Source organism: Sphaerodactylus townsendi, linkage group LG12 (genome assembly GCF_021028975.2).
Source record: "Sphaerodactylus townsendi isolate TG3544 linkage group LG12, MPM_Stown_v2.3, whole genome shotgun sequence".
Taxonomy (NCBI): Eukaryota; Metazoa; Chordata; class Lepidosauria; order Squamata; family Sphaerodactylidae; genus Sphaerodactylus; species Sphaerodactylus townsendi.
In genome coordinates this window covers 5,886,481-5,906,265 of record NC_059436.1, presented here as the reverse complement: position 1 = coordinate 5,906,265, position 19,785 = coordinate 5,886,481, and the positions used below count along the sequence as shown (strand labels likewise).

At 43.5% G+C, this 19,785-nt stretch overlaps 1 protein-coding gene across 3 annotated transcripts; it reads right to left on the bottom strand.

Annotated features, from left to right (window-relative positions):
* Positions 1-4,445: 4,445 nt before the first annotated feature.
* On the bottom strand, positions 4,446-17,377 carry RAB11FIP1 (RAB11 family interacting protein 1). Of its 3 annotated transcripts, XM_048512831.1 has the most exons (7): positions 17,199-17,377; positions 16,890-17,054; positions 13,985-14,439; positions 12,831-13,665; positions 9,226-11,208; positions 8,316-8,415; positions 4,446-7,419 (listed from the first exon to the last, which is right to left on the bottom strand). In XM_048512831.1, the coding sequence occupies exons 1-7, from the start codon at positions 17,279-17,281 to the stop codon at positions 7,201-7,203; spliced, it is 3,840 nt and encodes a 1,279-aa protein (XP_048368788.1). In that variant the 5' UTR covers positions 17,282-17,377; the 3' UTR covers positions 4,446-7,200. The 3 variants fall into 3 exon arrangements, with proteins under 3 accessions (XP_048368788.1, XP_048368787.1, XP_048368789.1); XM_048512830.1 differs by having other exon boundaries at positions 16,890-17,377; XM_048512832.1 differs by lacking the exons at positions 16,890-17,054; positions 17,199-17,377 and adding an exon at positions 14,735-14,798.
* Between the last annotated feature and the right edge of the window lie 2,408 nt (positions 17,378-19,785).

Sequence of the window (19,785 nt, the reverse complement as noted above, 5' to 3'; positions counted from 1 at the left end):
TCTCACAGGTTACATACACAAACACACATAAAGAGCTGAGCATACAATCAGATGAAATGACCCTTCCTAAGAACTGAGGGACCGGCAGATGGCGGCTGTGCTTCACACTTCTCCCTCTCTTTAACCCAAACTGGCCAGCCAAAATAGCTGCATCAGATTTCTATACAATTGGAAGGTGAATGTTAGCAAAGAGTATGGCATATGGTGACAACCCAGCCCGAAACTCCAAAACAAGCTGGGCCAGAGGGAGCACATAGATTTTACAGAGCATTGGGGAAAGGATTGCTCCTTAGGGAACCCCATACACCAAAGAATGGTGAAATGAAGTCCTCTGACCCCAATGCCACCTTCTGACCCCAACCCTGCAGGAAGGAGGTTAGCAACTATAAGGCTGTTCCCCCTATACTTGCTTCTATCAAAGGATCATGGTTGACCAGAAGAAGAGTTTGAATTTATTCCTTACTTTTCTCAACCATAAGAAGCCTCAAAGCTGCTTACACTCACCTTCCCTTTCCCCACAACAGATACTCTGTAAGGTAGGTGGGATTGAGAGAGTTCTGATGTGATTATGACTAGCCTAAGGTCACCCAGCAGGCTTCATGTAAAGGAGTGGGGAAACAAACCTAGGTCACCCGATTAAAGTGCTGCTAATGTGGAGAATCAAACCCAGTTCTCCAGATCAGAGTTCACTGCTCTTAACCACTACACCATGCTACTTAAACACTGCTGCGGTTCAAAAAGAACAAGCAGCACCGAACCACTTTGATCCAGTTCTCTCCAGAGATCATTTGTGAGAGCAACCAAAGCTGTTTCCATTCCATGACCAGGCTGGAAAACAGACTGGAAGGAATCCAAAGCTGATGAGTCATCCGGGAACGCCTGTAGCTGCTAGGCTGCTGCTTTCTCAATTACCTTACTCAGAAATGGCAAATGCAAAACTGGGCTGTAATTGGCTAGATCCAGATGATCCAGTGATGGTTTCTTTAAGAGTGGATGCCTCATTGCTTGTGTCATGGAGAGACATTTTGACATGACATGCCTCTGAAGATTCCATTCATAGATGCGGGCAAAATATTAGGAGAAAAACTATCAGATCACTGCCACACAGCCCGGAAAACCCACACCAACCAGTTGATTCTGGCCCTGAAAGCCTTCGACATTTCACCACCTCTTTGCAATCCACCGGAAAAACCCATGAACTCAGGGGCAGATTTAAAATATCTTTCAGGGAAGCCCACATGCTGTCAGCGTGGTGTAGTGGTTAAGATCAGGTGGATTCTAATCTGGAGAACCAGGTTTGATTCCCCACTCCTCCACATGAGTGGCAGAGGCTTATCTGTGTTTCCGCACTCCTACATTCCTGCTGGGTGACCTTGCGCCAGTCACAATTCTTCGGAACTCTCTCAGCTGCACCTACCTCACCAGGTGTCTGTTGTGGGAAGAGGAAGGGAAAGGAGCTTGTAAGCCATCTTGAGTCTCCTTACAGGAGAGAAAGGTGGTGTATAAATCCAACCTCAGTCACTCTCTTCACCAGCCATGATGGACTTGGTCCAAGGGGCAGGTGGTTGGCCTCATAGCTGCCAGAGTTCTGTCAACATCAACTTGGCAGAAATGGCTGAAGTGTTCCAAAACTGGACCAGGAGACAGCCTACGGGCCTCCAGTTCCTTAACTATATTAAGACTGGCTGAAAGGTCATGGTAGAGGGACAAGATTTTATCTGCAAAGTCCTCTATTAGCTCACCCAACGAGTCACTGGAAAGCAATGAACCCTACAGAGCATTCTGGGTACCATTAGGATCCATCAGTCTCTGCGGCTGGACATAAATTAAGCCTCCACCAAAGACACAAAGGAGGGCTGTCCAGTAATAAGGGACTTATAATTAGTGACAATTGCTTTTGTGCATTAATTTATGATCTTAAAATTTATTAAATTATTTAAAATTATCTGTTGGTTGATAATGAATTGTGAGTAAGGAATGCCTCAATGAAATGGATATGGGGGGAGGTGTGTGTGTGCGTGTGTGCGTGCATGCGTGCGTGCAGCAAGTTGAAAGAAAGGGGAGGGTTTGTTCCCTGTGTGGCACAGGGAGAGATTGCCAAGCTGTGAGACAGTTAAAAAGGTTGTGGCCAAGTCAAGGATGTGACAAGTCTACCTGGAATGAAGTCAGCATTAGCTGGCAAGGAATGGCCTGATGTTCCCTGTGTTTTCCCCCCTGTTCCATGCAACATCATTTGGATTTTATCCCCAGGAAGCGAGTGGGCTTCATTAGCAGGCAGCACAATAAGGTCACATTACATTTAGTAATAAGGTCCCATTGAAAGTAAAGGTTGCATCACAACCAAAAAAATGAGTAGTGGCCTATTGAAATAAAAAAGGATATTCCTCCACATTCAGACTGGTTGAATCCAAACCATGATGGAGGAGTGGGGAATCAAACCTGGTTCTCCAAATTAGAGTCCAACACTTTTAACAGCTACACCTCACTTCTTCAGTATAAAACGTGTATGTGATATGTTTAATGGGCTTTCATATTGTTTGCTTCACTGACAATCCCGTGGACAGTGCAATCTGCAGGCTGGATGCCAAAAAAGGAGTGCTGCTTGGCAGGAACTGAGGATGCTCCGTCAAAATCTGTCACAGAACAACGTCATCAGCGTTCAAACCCTTGATCTCTGATTCATTGAGAAACCCTGTACTTGATGACTGCCCAGAATGAATTGTCACTGGTGACAACTCTCCCAAAGGTCTGTTTGCAACCATGCATTTGTTGACTGTTGTTCCAGCCTCTCCTTCTACATGCTTGTTAAATAGGCATTTGTATGACTAACTCGGCTATGTTGCCGAGTGCATTTACAAACCCAGCTTGCTGGAAGTAAAGTGTAGATGATTAGGGAAAGCAACAGCAAATCACCCCACGGGTCTGTATTGACTGGTGTAAGGCTGTGAAAGAAGCCAACGAATTAGGAATCTCAGCGATGAAAACAGGCAAACTGCGGCAGTTCTGAATAGCGTATGAAACAAAATGAGAAAAGGCAGGCTTGTATTGCCGAGCAGCAGAACAACCAGAAGCCACGTGTGCATCCTGGTCTCCCAGAGCTTTTAATTTTACTTAAAAGCAGGCACAAGCAAAGGTGAACAGGTGGGGCTTGGTTGAGCAGTGCAGGCTGGGGTTTCCCAGTGCCCTTGTGTGATCTGCATCACCTCCTCTCATCCCTGTTATTTATTTGATAAACCCTTGACTCAGGACAAAAAGCCATATATCCATGTGTGTCATCCAAGAGCAGATTAAAAAAACAAGGATCCACATTGAGCCACAGCATCAAAACGGTTTCCAAGGGATGCTCCAGGTTGAGGGCTTTGCAGCTGTCAAGTTGGGAAGGTACAGGTGTGTGGCTCTACCAAGCAAAATTAAAATGGCCTGGAAGGGTTGCGATACTACACCCTCAATTCTGGTAATAAAGACCACTATCAGCAGCAAGTAACCTTTTTAAAAAGTAGATTTGGGATTCAGGAGCCTTCTTTGGCTATTCACCATATAGAATACCCTAAGCAGCGACCTTCTGACCACAAACCCCTCACCAGTTGGCAGGCAGAACTCAGTCCTGTGCCCAACTTCCATCTCCCACCTGCCTTCACCATAATGAAGCAGTAAAGGTTCAATCATGTTATGCCGTATTTGGGGGGCTGGGAAGAAATTTCCTTGCCAAATAAACCTAATGTTGATCACTGTCAGTTGGGATATTTTAAGCAGGCAGTGAAAAGTCAGCAGCAACACACATTTAAATAGCCTGTGGGCATGATCAACAGCTGGTTTGACAACCGAAAGTCTCAAGAGAGTTATGTGGCATAAAATGATTTCCCTTTTGTCAGTTTGAAGATGGGTTATTTTCCTGTAGATTCATCATGATGGGAACCCTGGAGACAGACCAACAAATAAATCTCCAGTATGGCCCACAGGTGTATCAATAGACCCAAGTGTACTGGTTTCAAGTGGTTCAAGTTCATTCACAAACTGACAAATAAGATCAACCTGTGATGCTTAACAATTATTTTGAATTATCTTGAAGGTGATTATCTAGGTGCAATAGGTTCCTGCACAGAAAACTTTGGCTCAATGTCAAACCTGCTTTATCTTCTACAACTAAGGACTGATGGATTAATCTTAGACAAGGCTGGAAGATAAATTGATGGAGATGCTTCAATGGTTGGAGTGGCAGACTCTAAATCTGGAGAACTGGGTTTCATTCCTCACTCTTCCACATGAAGCCTGCTGGGTGACCTTGGGCAAAAAATAGCCTATTCAAGCCCCTGAGAACTTACAAAATCCTGGGGAAAAAAGACCTTCAAAAAGGAAACGGAATTTTTAAAGATAGCAAATTATTTGCCTATTTCACAAAGCCCTTGTCATTTCTTTTTGTTTCAGAAAATGGATAAGTGTTCACACAAATTTAAAATAACTTTATTTTAACAGTCCATGAGGCTGAAGGTCTTCGTTTAAAAACCAAAGAACTAGAAGTACCAGGAGTAACAAGGCAGAAAATAAATAACATACATTCAGATCCTTCAATATAAGCAATGAGCAAATGACCAGGAAAAAGAAGCTGTGGTTATATGGCTCATTAAGTCAGAACATACTTTTAACAATGCAGAGCACATTTATGTCGATTGTATTCAGAATTCTAAGTCATAAGCACTCATTAGAAGGTAGACTGCAAGGAATTGTTTTCATTACCTGTTGTTCAGAACTCACAAGAACTATACAACGGATCAAATCTTTACATGAAGGAGAAGTCTACTGCTTACTACAAGTGGTATCGCTTTTCCTGCATGCGATTCCCACAATCAACAGGCAATTGCTCTGGGACAAACATTATTAAAATAGCAGGTACATTCAACAGCCCCAGTTGTGTTTTAGATGCAGCCTTCCGCTTGCTGAAAGAGACTTGCTTGGCATGTGTTTCATTAAGGAAATGGGCAGTGCTGCAGGAACACGACCATACCAGGCATTACCTTTTCCAGTACAAACCTCTTCATTAAACACCTCTTGCCAAAAGCAGCAGATATGCAGGAGGGTGTCACAGCTCAAGCTGGCACTATGAAGGAAACAGTGAATCACTTTAAATAAAAAGCTAGAAGGAAAAAGTAATTTGATCTATTTAAACAAACTAGGGAGACCTCACATAGAGGCCCAGACACCTGAAGCTGTGTAACATGGTTGGTGTGTCTGGGCATTAAAATTTTTCCCATTTTCATGGAGCCACAGGAATGCAGGAAGATCATTATCAGACACAACAGCTCCTCTCCTATCAGTGTTCATAATCACCTCGCAAACACTCTCTGCAATGAAGAGGAGGCAAAACGAATGCTTCAGCCAGTGAATTCCACAGTGAAAATTACCAAAAAGATAAGTCAGTCTACTCCACAGGCGTCAATCATCATTTACAGGAAGAACAGAACAGAAATCCACACGCTTGGAATCATATCTTCATACTATGTTTTGTGCCAACCCTTAAGGTGCATAGATAGGCTATCGTTTACACAAACAGCATCATCTGACTGATTATCACGAAAGTATTACCATTCAGTAAAAATCAGCTTTGATTTTAGCTGACCAGTTTATAACCAAGTTTTCAAAGTACATGGAAATGCGAGATCTCAAAAGTTATTTAGTACTAACTTCAGCCCCAAGTGCAGTAATATACAGGAAAAAATGATACAGTAGTTATCCATACAGAGAGAGGGTGGGTCAAAATGGATCAAAAGACTTGACAAACAACACTAGTGCCAGGATGTAGGCAAGTTAAGATTTTCATCAGTTTTCTGAAAGTAGATCTGATTTAGCTTCAACTGCAACCAACTGATCTATAAGTACAACAGCTAGAAATCTGTCAGTCATATCACACCATTTGCAGTCTGGACTAAACAATCACACTTCAATTTTCCTCATTACTGTACCTCAAAGTGTAATAATGTTGAATACTCTGCTATGAGATCTACTGAACTGATCCTTTGCAAGTTGTTCAGTCCGTACAGTGAGCAACTGCCCAGCCCGCAAGCAAACAGAAATGTAAAAGGCAAACCATCAATTTTTCTCTTATAAAGTTTAAAATAAAAAGCTTTACTGGAATGTTTCCATTAACTGTAATCTATTCAGGGCACAATCCAAAATAAATGCTGTAAACAAAGGAAAGATATTTGTTGAAACACTTCTGCCCCGCCTTTCCCTTGCGGCCGTTCACGTTGCACAAGAATGCAGGCTATCAGCATTCTTGAAGCGATATACAGACAGCTGTATTTTATTGCTGCTATGAAAGGAATCTAATTTAGACAAACGGAAAGAATCTTCGTATCAAGTATGCAAGGAACGCTTAAGTATTTGGGAGTCTCATCCGTTATTAATTGTGTGTAATTTTATAAACAGTAACATTAGGGCAAGTAAGATCTGCTTGAAAACAGCAGCACCGCTGCATTTCACTTTGGAGGGCAAATAAACAACTTTGCAGAGTCCACTGCAAGACTGTACAACACAAGCCAACCCCACCCAAAGCAAATGAAAACTGAAGAGCCCAGCTGTGCTTTTAATATTTCTTTCTCCATTTAAGAGGGTTGACAGATATTCCAAATGCTTTGCGTTCAACCGTTTTAAGTAAAAGCACATCCAGGTTTTGATGGAAGAGTCCATTTTCAAGCAACTCAAGCAAAATAAGGCACTTTGTGATAATGCAACAATGCTTTTTACTCACATTCCTTTCAATCTCTTGAATATAATTAGCATATAAACGCTATATTGCACTAAAAATCAGCTAAAAGGTCAAAGAGTGTTTGCTTCTGTAAACTATTGCAAAAGCATCCATTTTTAAATCAAACACGTTAAAATATTCCAGTTACAGAATTATTCACAGATACAAACTGGCTCATAACTCCTTCCACAAGTCATGATCTCAGGCAGTTAACCTTAACGCAGCAGCAAAACAGGTATAGTGAATACACAGCATGGGGGGGTTGCACCCCCCCCCCAGTATTTCATTTGGAATTATAGAATTATTAGGGAGTCTCCAAAAATAAGGCAAGTCAAAAAAGGGAAAACATCGTTTGCTTTGGTACAAGAAGCAATTAATTTTCAAGGTCAACATTTTCACACTCTCCGCTTCTGAAATTTTAGTAAAAGAGAAGTCTTTAGTCAGGCATCACTGCCACTCTACATCCTTCCGGCTTTTTTGTTCATCTGAAGTTGTACCCGGAGAATATTTGGGGTTTCTTCCATGACTCGGACCAGTAGATTATCAATGTAGTCTTCCAGTTCCTGCACATGGCTATCTCGCTTTGCGATCATATCTTTCTGTTTTAAGACCAGCTGGATCAGCTCATCATGTGTTAGCTGAGCGTAAGCATAAGCAGGATCAGAAGGGTCATATTTCTTTAAGGAGGAAGAAGAAAAGTGGTTAGTCGTTTTGGTAGTGAGAGAAGTTACAAATATATACCCAAATTATCAGGCATAAGGTGTTTAGAGGCCTTTGCTCTCAGGGACTGCTAAAAGATGTGGTGACTGTACAAAGAAATTCCTCTACCCCACCCAGCAGGAAAGCCTTGTTAAAAATTCACAAACAGGAATTTCAGGATCTGGGTAAGCATTTTTATGAGGGGTACGAAGATAAGATTTTCTGCCCCTGTTGTCTGACTGGAAGCACCAAGCGATTACATTAAACCCATTGCAAGAACAAAGTCTTTCATACTAAAGATCTATGGAACAGGTAGCAAATTCTGAACCTGTCAAAATCACATTTACACCCCAACACATCACACCAAATAGTCCCAGAATCAGCCAGAGGGAGGACAATAAGACAAGAACATTCAATACCATGACCTAAAGAGATCTATAAATTCCACTGAATCACACCTATTTCTACATTAATGTGTCCCTTCACTGTATGCCTAATCAAGCCACATATTAATAGAATACTTTTATGTCCTTTTACATCTACCCAAGTTTCAGGTGATATTTGTTTCAAGAAGCTAAGACACAGATGCAGGCGAAACGTCAGGAGAGAATGCTGCTAGAACACGGCCATACAGCCCGGAAACCACACAGCACCCAAGTCAGGAGAGAATGCTGCTAGAAGAACACAGCCATACAGCCCGGAAACCACACAGCACCCTAAGACATTACTGTCTTTCAAGTTTCAAGAAGCTAAGACATTACTGTACATCAGCCATCTTTTTAAAATTAATATTTTCCTACTTGCCACTATTAATAGCATAAATAGCATATTAATAGCATAAAATGTGGCTTAAAATATACCATGTCTTAAGTACCTTTAGATTGGTTTCATTTTGGTTATCCAGGATCCTTGTGTTCAAGGTTTTTGCAGGTGTTTTATTTGTTGTAGTATTCATTGGCTTCACAGGATGAAGTCTGAAAGAGAGATCAAGTTATTTTAGGCAACTGTTTATTACCACACCAGTGTGTAATCAAACACTTCTGTCACCTTAAGAAGAACTGCACATGAAGTACAGTGTACATATGAAGTGTTTTCAAAAAAAAAATCACTGAAGTTTTCTTCACACGCACACATATTCTTTCATTCTAAGATTAAATTTCATACCTACAGCTAGCCTTTGAGGCTGACATGTTGCTATCTTTTCTAAACAGTTTCACACTTTTTACAAGGTATTATAAGGGCTCTCCAAAATACATCTTTAGTTCTGAGTTTAACAGTATTAGCCATGGAAAGTTATTGCATATTTATCATACTCATCCTCCAAGATGCTCACGACAGCCTATACCTCTTCATTTTATCCTTACAACAACTCTGTGAGGTAGGTTAGGCTTAGGGAAAGAGCAACTAGCTCAAGGTTACCCAGTAGTTAGCTGGCTATTTGCGTTGCCGTTTTCTATCCCGGCATTCAATAGGTCTTTCACATGCAAGTTCTTCAGTGAAGGTTAAAGTCAGAGGTCATATTGGCACACAATGTTCTCAACTTAATCAGTACCTGTCAACAACTTCAGGTACGGAGATATCCAACTTATAAGCAATATGCCACAAGGAACTACAGTTTAGTTACGACCTGCAACTGCAAGCTTTCCCCAAAACAATTCACCATGTATTTGAACATTGCTACCTCTAATTTTGGCAGATCAATGAGTCAAAAAGCCATCATTTTAATAAATCAAAGCCACATAATGGCACTCAGACTGTCCACATAAGCCCCCAACTCCTCTCACCTGAGCTTAGCAGGCACAGTTGCACCACTCTGCTGAGTTTGACTGGAATGTGTTTCAGAGGGTGAAACCCGTGCCTGAAGCAGCAGCTTCTTGTCAGACCTGTCCACTTTGACATCCAAGCCCTCCGCTGCAGATTTTTTCAGAGATTCTGCTTTATCAGAGCTGAGAACATCAGATTGGAAAGAACGAGCAGAATAAGGCTGAGAAGGACGGGACAGAGAGGAAAGAGAAACAGACTTAGCAGAGAATTCAGGGCATTCACCTGTTCTACTTTCCTTCACACTGTCAATGTCCTTCAGTTCTGACCTCTTTATGTCCTCGTCTCCATTCTCAAGTCCTACTGCTGAAGGACAGACTGGCGACTGGTTCAATTTAAAATCGTCATCAAAACAAGTCTTTTTCACAAGCAGTGATACAGCCTGTCTCTCATCAGTAGATTTTTTGTCTGGGGCCTGCTCCCTTTCCTCAATAGAAGCCCCTAACTTTGAAGAACCATCTCTGGTGCTTGACAGGTCTTTACAAACTGCCATCTTTTCACTGTCACTTTGGACGTCACTTAGCTGCTCATCGTCGGATCGCGCTTCAGGAATAACCGGAAGGGCAGTTGGTTTTAGATGCAATTCTCCAACAGCTAAGGTATTCAGCGCCTTGCTTGTGGGAGTGTCAGAGTGACTGTTATTCATGGTCTGAGCAAGTTCATCTCTTTTAGGATTAAGTGTAGTTGCAAATAAGTTTACAGTTGTTGGATTTTCATTGGAGAATAGAGAAGTGCCTGCAGGCAACTCTGTCTCTGAAGAACTCATATCTTCCAGCTTTGGTTCAGGCACAGGAAAAAGATCCTTTTTTAGCTTTAAAACACTTCTTGGAGCTGGCTTTGGTGGCAATATAGAGGAGGAACTACTATTCAGTGCTGTCCTTGATATGTCATTTTCCTTAACCAACAGTCCGAGGTCTTGAGGGATTGGTACAGGTGGCTCTCCTTTAATTGAGATGATTTCATTCTCTCTTTCTGAGATGCTCCCACTGCTATGAACTGCAGTGAGTTTGGCATCATCAGGCACAGATGAAGAGCAATCCTCTATATTCAGTTCACATCTTAATGCCCCTTCCCTTCCAGTGGGATCTACAGTATTCTCACTTTTCCCATGAGGCCAGCTCTCGACTGAATCTTCATCTGAAATTTCATCACTGCTATTTATTCTATCGTTAGCTCCCAGGTCACAGACTTCTTCATGAGCAAAGGTCACAGACTTCTTCATCCTTCCACTATTTTCTTTAAATGGTGTCACCACTTGCACTTCTTTGTCATCTTGTTGTGTCTTTAAGATGAGCCCAATTCGGTCATAAAAACGTACAGGTTGACTTCCAGAAAGAGATCCAGGAACCATCCCCACAGGGTCTATCTGACATTCACTCTGAGGCTTCTCTGAAGGTACAATGGGAAGGAGCTCTGAGTTAGCAAAGCTGTCTGATGGAGTGTTAGGCTCGGAAGCAGTGGTAGGAAAGGCAACAGACATGGGAGGACTGTTATTACATTCAGAACTCTTTTCCAGAGTTGATACAACAGTATCTCCATGAACAGGATCTGGAGGAGGATGGGAGAGATACACTGGAGATTTAGACAAGCTTTCAGAATTCTCTGGCTGAGACTCCTGCCTCCAGTTAGAAGCAAAAGGATTGTTTTCACTGCCAGCAACTGGAGATAGCTGGGAGAAAGAAGCAGCTGTAAAGCATTCTGGATCATCTTCTTTGGATTGCTGTTCCCATTTGAGAGTGAAAGGGTTATTGCCCTGCTGTGTAGAAAGTTTTAATGTAGAACTAGCACAACTATTGGAGGCTTCAGTTCTCTGTTCTGGATCAAGTTTAGAGGTAAAAGGGTTGTTTTCATTAATAGAGGGATGGGAAAGACAGAGAGGAGAAAGAGTGGGAGGTACACAAACAGTAGAAGTGGCTTTGGTTTCATCCTCTGAAGACACGCCCAGTCTGCAGAAAGGGACAAAATAAAACCTGCATGTCAGTTGCAGATGCAACATGAGACAAGCAGAAACATTCTGAAGGCAGGTTTCATTAAGCTGCTACATGCTAAAAACATACAGCAGAGATCAAGAGCTTTTAAGCCAACCAAATTAACTTGCATGTCATCACGATCCTTTAACAATAGAAATTTGAAGCCCAGCACCATGTTCCATGAACATTTTTTCCACATTTAAAAAACAAAGTTTTTCAAGACAACAAGTTCTATTTGCAATAAATCACACTGCCAATTCTTTTCAGGCAAATTCAATAACAGGTTGCTATGTATATTAGTCATTTAAGCATAAAAAGCACACAAAATGCAAAGGCTGCAGACAGGAAAATACAGAAGTGTATCTATTACGTGGTTCCCACACAATAAAGTTTTGTCCAAAAAAAGTCATTCACCAAGCCAAGTATCATGCTTAGCTGTAAAGTCTGAGCAAAAGGAAAGGTTGTGGATTTCTGTAAAAACTGGAAGGAAAAGGAGAAGTTATTTTACTCCAGTTTCAAATTTTTGTTAGGCTGCAAAGGAGGAAGAATTAGTTTCATAAGGTAGGACAGCAAGCGAACTATTTTACACACGGAATGAATTTAAGCCTCCATTAGCATTCACAGCAGGGATACATACACATTAAATACATAAACTTGTAGGGGGCGGGGAACAGTGAAGGCTCTGCAAAATCTTAATATGCAACATACAACAGTGCAAGTAGTTAGAGGGTAGGACACAACCACACAATGATTCACTTGCCCAAACTGTTTCCATTTCACCCCAGTGTTCCTTCCCTTCCTATTTCCAGAACACAGGAAGGGAAGGAACTACCATACCCTCCCACACATCACTCACTTCACTCCCTAATTCCTGTAACACAGGGAGGAGACAGGACAGATAAGTGTTATTTGAGTCAGACTATTTCTCCACTGCTCAGTGTCTACAATGATTACCTTTTGCCTTCTCAAATCTAGAAATAAAAGCCAAGTCTATGAAGGCAGAAGAACTTCAGCCAATGCATTAGGTGGCAAACAAACCAGCAGACTGGCCACCTATCTTTTTTGTCCTTATCCCTAACTGAGGAAAAGAAACAAAACTAAAGGACAGCTTTGCCCAGCCAGACAAACAGGACTCTGCCCTTATGTGCTCTGGAAAGAAATAGACAGAAACCTAAAACAGAAAATATGTCCAGCCAGCTGATTCTCTGGTTATCCAACTAGACTCCATCCTGGAGATAAACCACAGGACTTTATTCCACTCTCTGCCACCCAGGAAAGGGGGGGGGGCAGGCTTTAGAATATATGTAACAGAAGTGTTAACTATTAAGTTTCTCTGGTTGTGGTGGGTTTTCGGGGCTGTGTGGCCGAAAACCCACTACAACCAGTTGAATCTGCCCGTGAAAGCCTTCGACAATATATTAGTTTCTCCTTTCCAGAGAGACATAGGGACAGATGCCCACCCACATAAGCCCTGAAGGATTACTATACAGCACAAAATCTACTCCAATAGTACCTGTAGGCTCTTTTTTGCCTCCATTAAAACATGTATTAAAACTTTAAGTGCTGTCTTTCACACCTGATGATATCTGAACACTAACCTGGGCTTGATGGCTTTGGCTTGGGATGGTTTCACAGAAGCTGAACTTTTTTCTGGTTTCTCTTCTTCGAAGTTTTCAGTAAAAGGATTAAGGGCTGCCTTCGGAACAGGGGCATTTGTAGATTTTCTCTTATCTGGGCCTTGGTCTCTTCTGCAATCTACAGGGACTTCAAATGGGTTTGCCTCTTTTCCTGCCAATTCTCTTTCATTACGTTTCACTTCCTTTACTTTCACAGAAATCTCAGAACTGTTTTCGGCTTCTTTTTTTCCTGTTACAAGGGATAGCAAGGAAGACTTCATGTTTTCTTGCTTTTTGATCTCCTTTGTGATGCATTCTTTTGAAGCGTCTGAAATCACTGGAACGCTACTTTCTAGCATGTCCCCAGCACTAAGCAGTTTGTATGACGGCAGAGTCATGGCTTTAAAGGACTCCAGTGAGGAAGACCCAGGCACTCCGCTGTCAAGAGACCGTCTACCAGCCACTTCAGGGTCCTTACTGGAAATGGAAGTCAAATTCTCTTGAGAAGAAAAGAAATGCCTTTGTCGGGATGTCTGAGGGGAAGGGAAAGGGGAAGATGGAGTGTTCTCTTTTGGAACAGTTTCACCTTTCGGGTCACACTCTTCCACGTAAACATGACTGCCATTGATACATACATTGGAACGGGAAACTGGGTCATTTTTAGACTTGAGACCACCAAACAAAGAATGCCCATCTTTCTTGGTGCTGCTTGGTGCAATCTGGCTCAACTGCTTGGAATCTGCACTACCTGTTCTCTTATGAGATCTTGCAGGAGGAGGATACAGGAAGTTATCTTCAACTCTACTGGCAGGAGGTTCTGCAAAGATAAAAACAAAATACTATCAGAATTCTGAAAGCACTTTTGAAAACGTATGCATGTTCAGATCAGCTGATGGTTCTTCGCAACCACAGCACACCAGTTTTAAATAGACTTCAGTCTAGGAATTAACACCCATAAAGTTACAACATCCATTTCTTCACAGTATAATTTGCAACGCTCTCAAGCAGTGGTCTCTAAAAACAAGTACATTCAACAGGCCCAGTTGTAGCAAGTATAAAGAACAAAAAATATTCTACAAAAATATTCTATATTTCATGCCAACTTGGAAATCAGGTTTTCTTATGAAAACACCTACTTTCTGAAACTGGAGTTAAAGTGTCATCGTCATCATCATCGTCCCACTGTGACTGGAAGTCACTTGGTCTAAGCCTGACTCTCTCTGAAACTGGTTGGAGAGTAGGTAGCACAGACATGGACTGGGAGATGTTGCTTTTCTGCAAGCCAGGTTTGGAAAATAGTGTCTTGAACTTTGATTTTTTCTTTTCTTTCTCTTTCTCATTTGACTCTTCATCACTGCCAGCTGGTGAGTGAGTTATGCTGGGAATAATCGCAGAAGCTGTATCTGGCAATCCATTCCCCCGTTTCCCCTTCAGTTTATCTTTCAGCTTGCCAAATGGATTCCGGGACTTGTCTTTCATGGACAGGTCAAACATGCTGGCTGTCATGTTGCTTCTCATGAACTGGATGTCCACCTCTATCTCACCCCTCTCTTTCTCTTTTTTCCCTGGTTTGGAGTGCAGCTTATACCATCTGTTCAAATAAAACAAGGACACATCAGTGATACGAACTTAAAACTATGCAACAAGTAGGGTGCTGCAGACAGCTTTTTGTTCAAGGGAGAAAACTGAGATTCTTAAGAGAGATGTGCTATATCTGCAGTTTGAGATGTGACGTCACAACATGACATGGTGAGGACTATTGCCAATAGTTAACAGCACAGATAATGTTTGGACATCAAGACAGTGGTATAAAAAGCTATTTTGGCACAAAGAACCGAACAGACTATGCTAGAGCTTTCAATGGATCCCATCTGAGTTTGTCTAACCTGTTTGCTCTCTCAAGATCAGTGGTGTAGGCCAGTCTTGAAAAGAGCTGGATACAGAAGAAGATATAGTAGAACTGGAAAGAGAGAAAAGGAGAGAACTATTACAAGAAGTTTCAGAATAGAAAGGAAGGGAACATAAACATATGCAGCTTCTTTCGAAGTATGAACTATTAGATTTTCAGAAAGTTGCATGCCAATAGTAAACCAGAAAAGAAACAGAACTAGAAACAAAAGAGACAACAATATCTAAATATTGTTATATTGAATCATGCTCTGCGCATAACTTGGCTTCATTCACGCAAACAGAAGATAAGTAATTAAAATGCTTCTGTATTTCACCACTGGTGGATGCATGTGGGAGATTGCCAGGATGAATGGAAAAAAGTTCCTTGAACATACAAAAACTAGCAGAGTGAAAGCTAGGTACGGTCAGTGTAGGAGACTCTGCAATCCATCTTAAGTGGTACAGTTCACTCTTTAGACCAGATACACACCAAATATTAGACCAAATAAAAGATTTGAAAGTTGATGATTCATCTTTTCAGTGACCACCTGACAAATGTAACGTATTTGTATACTATCAAAACATCAAAATATCTAATTCTCAACACAGCCAAATCTGTGGATCATTAAACCTGGAGGTTGGAGCCATAAACAGGCATGTTTTTTCTCAATCAGGTCATAGCTGACTTATAGCAACCCGGTGGCATTTTCAAAGCATGAGATGTTCAGAGGTGGTTTGCCATTACCCGCCTCTGCATCACTACTTGCTCAGCTTCTGAGATCTGACAAGATCGGGCTAGCATGGGCTCCTTTTCTACAAACCTGAAAAATACGCGAAGCTTGCAGAAAGATCTGAAACCTAAACCCATCCTAAACAATAAAACGCTAAGAAATCGAATGTCGCGATGACGAACACTCCACCAATGGGAGAACAGGTGAGTCCTGCGGGATGTTTGAGTTTTTCCCTGCCCGCAGAGTGGCAGCGCCTTGGCACCGCTGCTCTGCAGGCCTGTAGAAGCCCACTGCCTGTCCCCCACCCCCAAACAGCCAGCCTGGACCAGTATTTTAGTAGTCAAAATTCAAGCTGGGGATCCATCCATAACATAGAGAATTCCATACAGGTTCTGCCCCCCACCCCCCCCCCCCCCCCGATTCCGCCTTGAATTCGTTCCTTTCCCTCAGCTCCAAGCTTCAACTGAACTCTGGTTCATGTACAAGGGATTTTAAAATATAAAATCCAGTCATCAGTTATAATACACAGAACAGTTTTTGCAAATTAGTTTTAAGTGCAAATTAGGGGGAAAGACTCTTTCTGGACACTCTAGCCACAGTTTCCACCAGTGTCAAGGTTTCAATAAAAAAAACTGAAATGCAGCCACAGCATGACACACCCAACTGTCTTTCATATAGTATTTCTCTTCCTTCCGCAAAAATCCTTCCCCCAAAAGATCTATTCCTGTGAAGCCACTGACACAACCCATGAACCTTCACTGTTTACTTAAAAGGTTCTTCCTCATTCTGCTTCTGACTAATTCTTTGATCTGCCTGATTTTTGCCCCACTTAAAATGTGAGACTGAATCCTCTGCAGCGGCACAAGACCTGTACAAGTTGTGTATTGGGCCTTATCAGGCTAGTCATCACCTATTTACCACTGCCCTCCTACAGAGTGGCACTCTTGCTCATGAACCCACACTTTATCCTGACAATCACCCCAGCAAGGTAGGTCAACCTGAGGAGTGACTAGCCCAATAATATATAGCGAATTTCTGCTGGACCACCTGGGCACCCCTTTTAATATCATCTCTGACCCTCGCCTGGGTGTGACATGCATGTCTGTTCCCTTATACTGTTAGGTAATTTTACGCCACTTTGTAATTTTAATGTTTCTACTGTTTTGATATTATTGTATTTTTATTATGTACTGACATGAGTCCCTTTGGGAGACTGGCGGTATAAATGCAATAAATAAATGTCAAGGGCGTGGATTTACAGGTGACTCCCCCCTCATCCTCACAACAACCCCGTAAGGCAGGCCACCCAAAGACACCGAGCGAGCTTCCACGGCCTAAAAGAGGCTAGTAAGATCCAACCACTACCCCACACTGCCCCCATGCCATTTTCAGGAGAGCCCAGCGGGGCCGCCCCCCTCACCGTGTGGTCCGCCGGCCACCCTCGTCCTGCAGTTCGGCCAGGCTGATCTCGGCGCGCCCCAAGAACTTGTCGAGACCCAGCAGGGCGCGGTGGAAGACGGTGAGCTGGAGGACGGCCGGCTGCGCCCTCCTCCCGTCTTCGTCCCCAGCCAGGCTGCGGCGCGGCGGCGGAGGGAGCTCGAAGGTGGCCTCCTCCCGCCACACGGGCGAGCCCAGGCACCGCTCGGCCACCGAGGTGGCGAACTTCTCCTTGCCCAGCGCCATGACGGAGTAAGCATCGCTCCCTCCGCCGCCGCCCTTGGATCGCAGCCCCCGCGCCTTCAGCACGGTCACTTGGACGTGGGTCGGGGCCCACCGCGGCGACGCGGACATCGGCGAGCCCGGCAGCGACATGGCTCCGGCCACCTCACGCCCCACTCCGCCTTCGTCCGCGGGGCGAAACCGACTGGCCGAAACTCTCTGTCGGGAAGAGACAGAGGCGCTTCGAAATCTCGCGTGACTCGCGCGCCCGGCTGCGTCATAACCTGCCCCTTTCAAGCTTCGCGAGAACTCCCCACCTTCGCCATTTGATCAGGCGACAGAACTCGCGAGAGCTCCCCCTCCTCCGTCCCAATCATAGAAAGAAGGGGGCGGAAAGATGTATATTAGAACCAGGGGGCGGAGCTAAGAATGCCTTGCCCTGGAATTTGGGTTGGCGTTTGTTTATTTCCTCCTAGAGAGCTGTGGTATGTGCGATAACGGCTTAGGGCGGAGATACGAACGAGGTGAAGCCTTTCCATTGCTCTGGAGCATGCCAAGAAAGAGCTTAATTTTAGAAAGCACATACAGATATGTATGTATGTATACATATACACACACACACACACACACACACACATATATAAAGTAGTAATTCTAGATGGCAGGCAGAAATCCAAAGGGTGCAGCTTTTGCTGTCATTTGAAGGGTGTGCATTCGAGCAGCAAATTTATTGTCCTGTATTGTATGAATAAAAGGCAAGAGGGCGAGCATCAATTGCACTTAGCTAGTATGTCTTTTTTTGTGAACTTGGCAAGGCATCGCTTTGGGATTTCTGCCAGTTAGGTATTAACAGTATAGGAGCCTTGTGCTGCCCCCCCCCCCCCACCAAAGATGGCACCTGCATGGTGTAGGAGAGCCAGCACTGTGTAGTGGTTAAGAGCAGGTGAATTCTAATCTGGAGAGCCGTGTTTGATTCGCCACTCCTCTATCTGAGTGGCAGAGGCTTATCTGGTGAACCAGATGTGTTTCCGCACTCCTACATTCCTACTGGGTGACCTTGGGCTAGTCACAGTTCTTCAGAACAGCCCCACTTACCTCACAAGGTGTCTGTTGTGGGGAGAGGAAAGGAAAGGAGCTTGTAAACCACCTTGAGTCTCCTTACAGGAGAGAAAGGTGGAGTATAAATCTGAACTCTTCTTCTGATGTGCATGGTGTAATCAAAAATTTTATCCCATCCTCCATGGAGCTAAAGGTTGATTTATCCCAACTGTCCTCAGAACAGCCCTATGAGGTAGGATCCATTAAGAGAGGATGTCTCCCCCTGTGACTAGGGGTCTTCATTCCTAAGTAAGGATATGACCCTGACTCTCCTCAATCCTAGTCCAACACTCAAGCTGCTACAGGCAATGGTGGGATCCAAAAATTTTAGTAACAGGTTCCCATGGTGGTGGGATTCAAACTGTGGCATAGCGCCAATGGGGCTGGGCGGGGCATGACGGGGGCGTGGCAGGGCATGATGGGTGCGGGGCATTCCTGGGTGGGACTGTGGCAAGGATGCAGCCATTGTGCCGGTCCTTGAGCGGGAAACGAAATGCACGCAGGCTGCCACGCACGCCGATGCACCTCCTGCTAGACTGCTTCAAGTTCTGCACGCTACTGCTGAGAGGAGGGGCGTAACTAAGGCAAAAATCACATGGCAAAATCACCAATTAGTAACCCCCTCTCGGTACACACAAATAATTAGTAACCTACTCTCTGGAACCTGTGGGAACCTGCTGGATCCCACCTCTGGCTACAGAGTATTGGCTTTTGCCAATCTCCCACCACCAATCTCCCAGAATACCAGCAACAAAACAATAAAGCTGACTCATTATCTTTGTGGTGTCTGTTTGCTGTATAGAGTATAGAGTACCTTTCTCCTTGCTGATGAGAAAACTCTATTCTCATCTGGAACTTGGAAATAGCAGTTCCATCGATTTCCACATCCAGGCCAACCCGAATTTCTTGAATTCCTCTGTGCATAATACATACCTTCCATGCCGCCAGCGTTGTGACATATTGCAGCCCTGCCTAAGGAATAAGCCAGTACACAAACAGGTCTATCTACTTGCCTCGCAAAGGTTCTGTTTGTGAGGTTAAAAATGGACCCGGCCTTTGTCTTTAGCTTGTTTCATTCTGGGTGGACAAAAATCAGCTTGAACCTGTGTTGAATCCTACCTTGCTGTCTTTGGCTCAATTTAAACAAAATTCTGGTCAGGCAAAAGCATTCAGCCACGACTGTGCAGTCACACTGTTAACAGAATTAGAGGGGTGTAATAGCCCTTGTAACTGACCTTTAGGGTCATGGGAGCAGTCTGACCCACTAACAACACGGCTCCTCATTTAAAAGGGTTTGCTACCCATGTGACATACTCATGTGGCACGTATAGCTGCACTGCCTGGCTATCCATCCAATTTAAAGGAGGTGCCTTGCAATTAACTTGGCCCCATGGTATGTCACCAGCATCACACACAATCTTTGCCTTGGTTTCATTGGCTGACAGAATGGGATCCACTTGGGGAATGAGAACTTGCAGCATTTTGCAGAGCCTCAGTTTTGACATTCTGACCATTTTAGTGCAGTAAGTGCTTATAGCTATGCTGTAACCCACCCACAT

Bases quoted from the DNA above. Each gene is read 5' to 3' on its own strand.
- RAB11FIP1 (XM_048512830.1), bottom strand. From the start codon at position 17,281: ATGTCGCTGCCGGGCTCGCCGATGTCCGCGTCGCCGCGGTGGGCCCCG. The intron at 14,440-16,889 runs GTGAGGGGGGCG...TTATTTGAACAG, and splicing joins GGTGGCCGGCGGACCACACG to ATGGTATAAGCTGCACTCCA. The intron at 7,420-8,315 runs GTACTTAAGACA...TCCTCCTTAAAG, and splicing joins AAAATGAAACCAATCTAAAG to AAATATGACCCTTCTGATCC.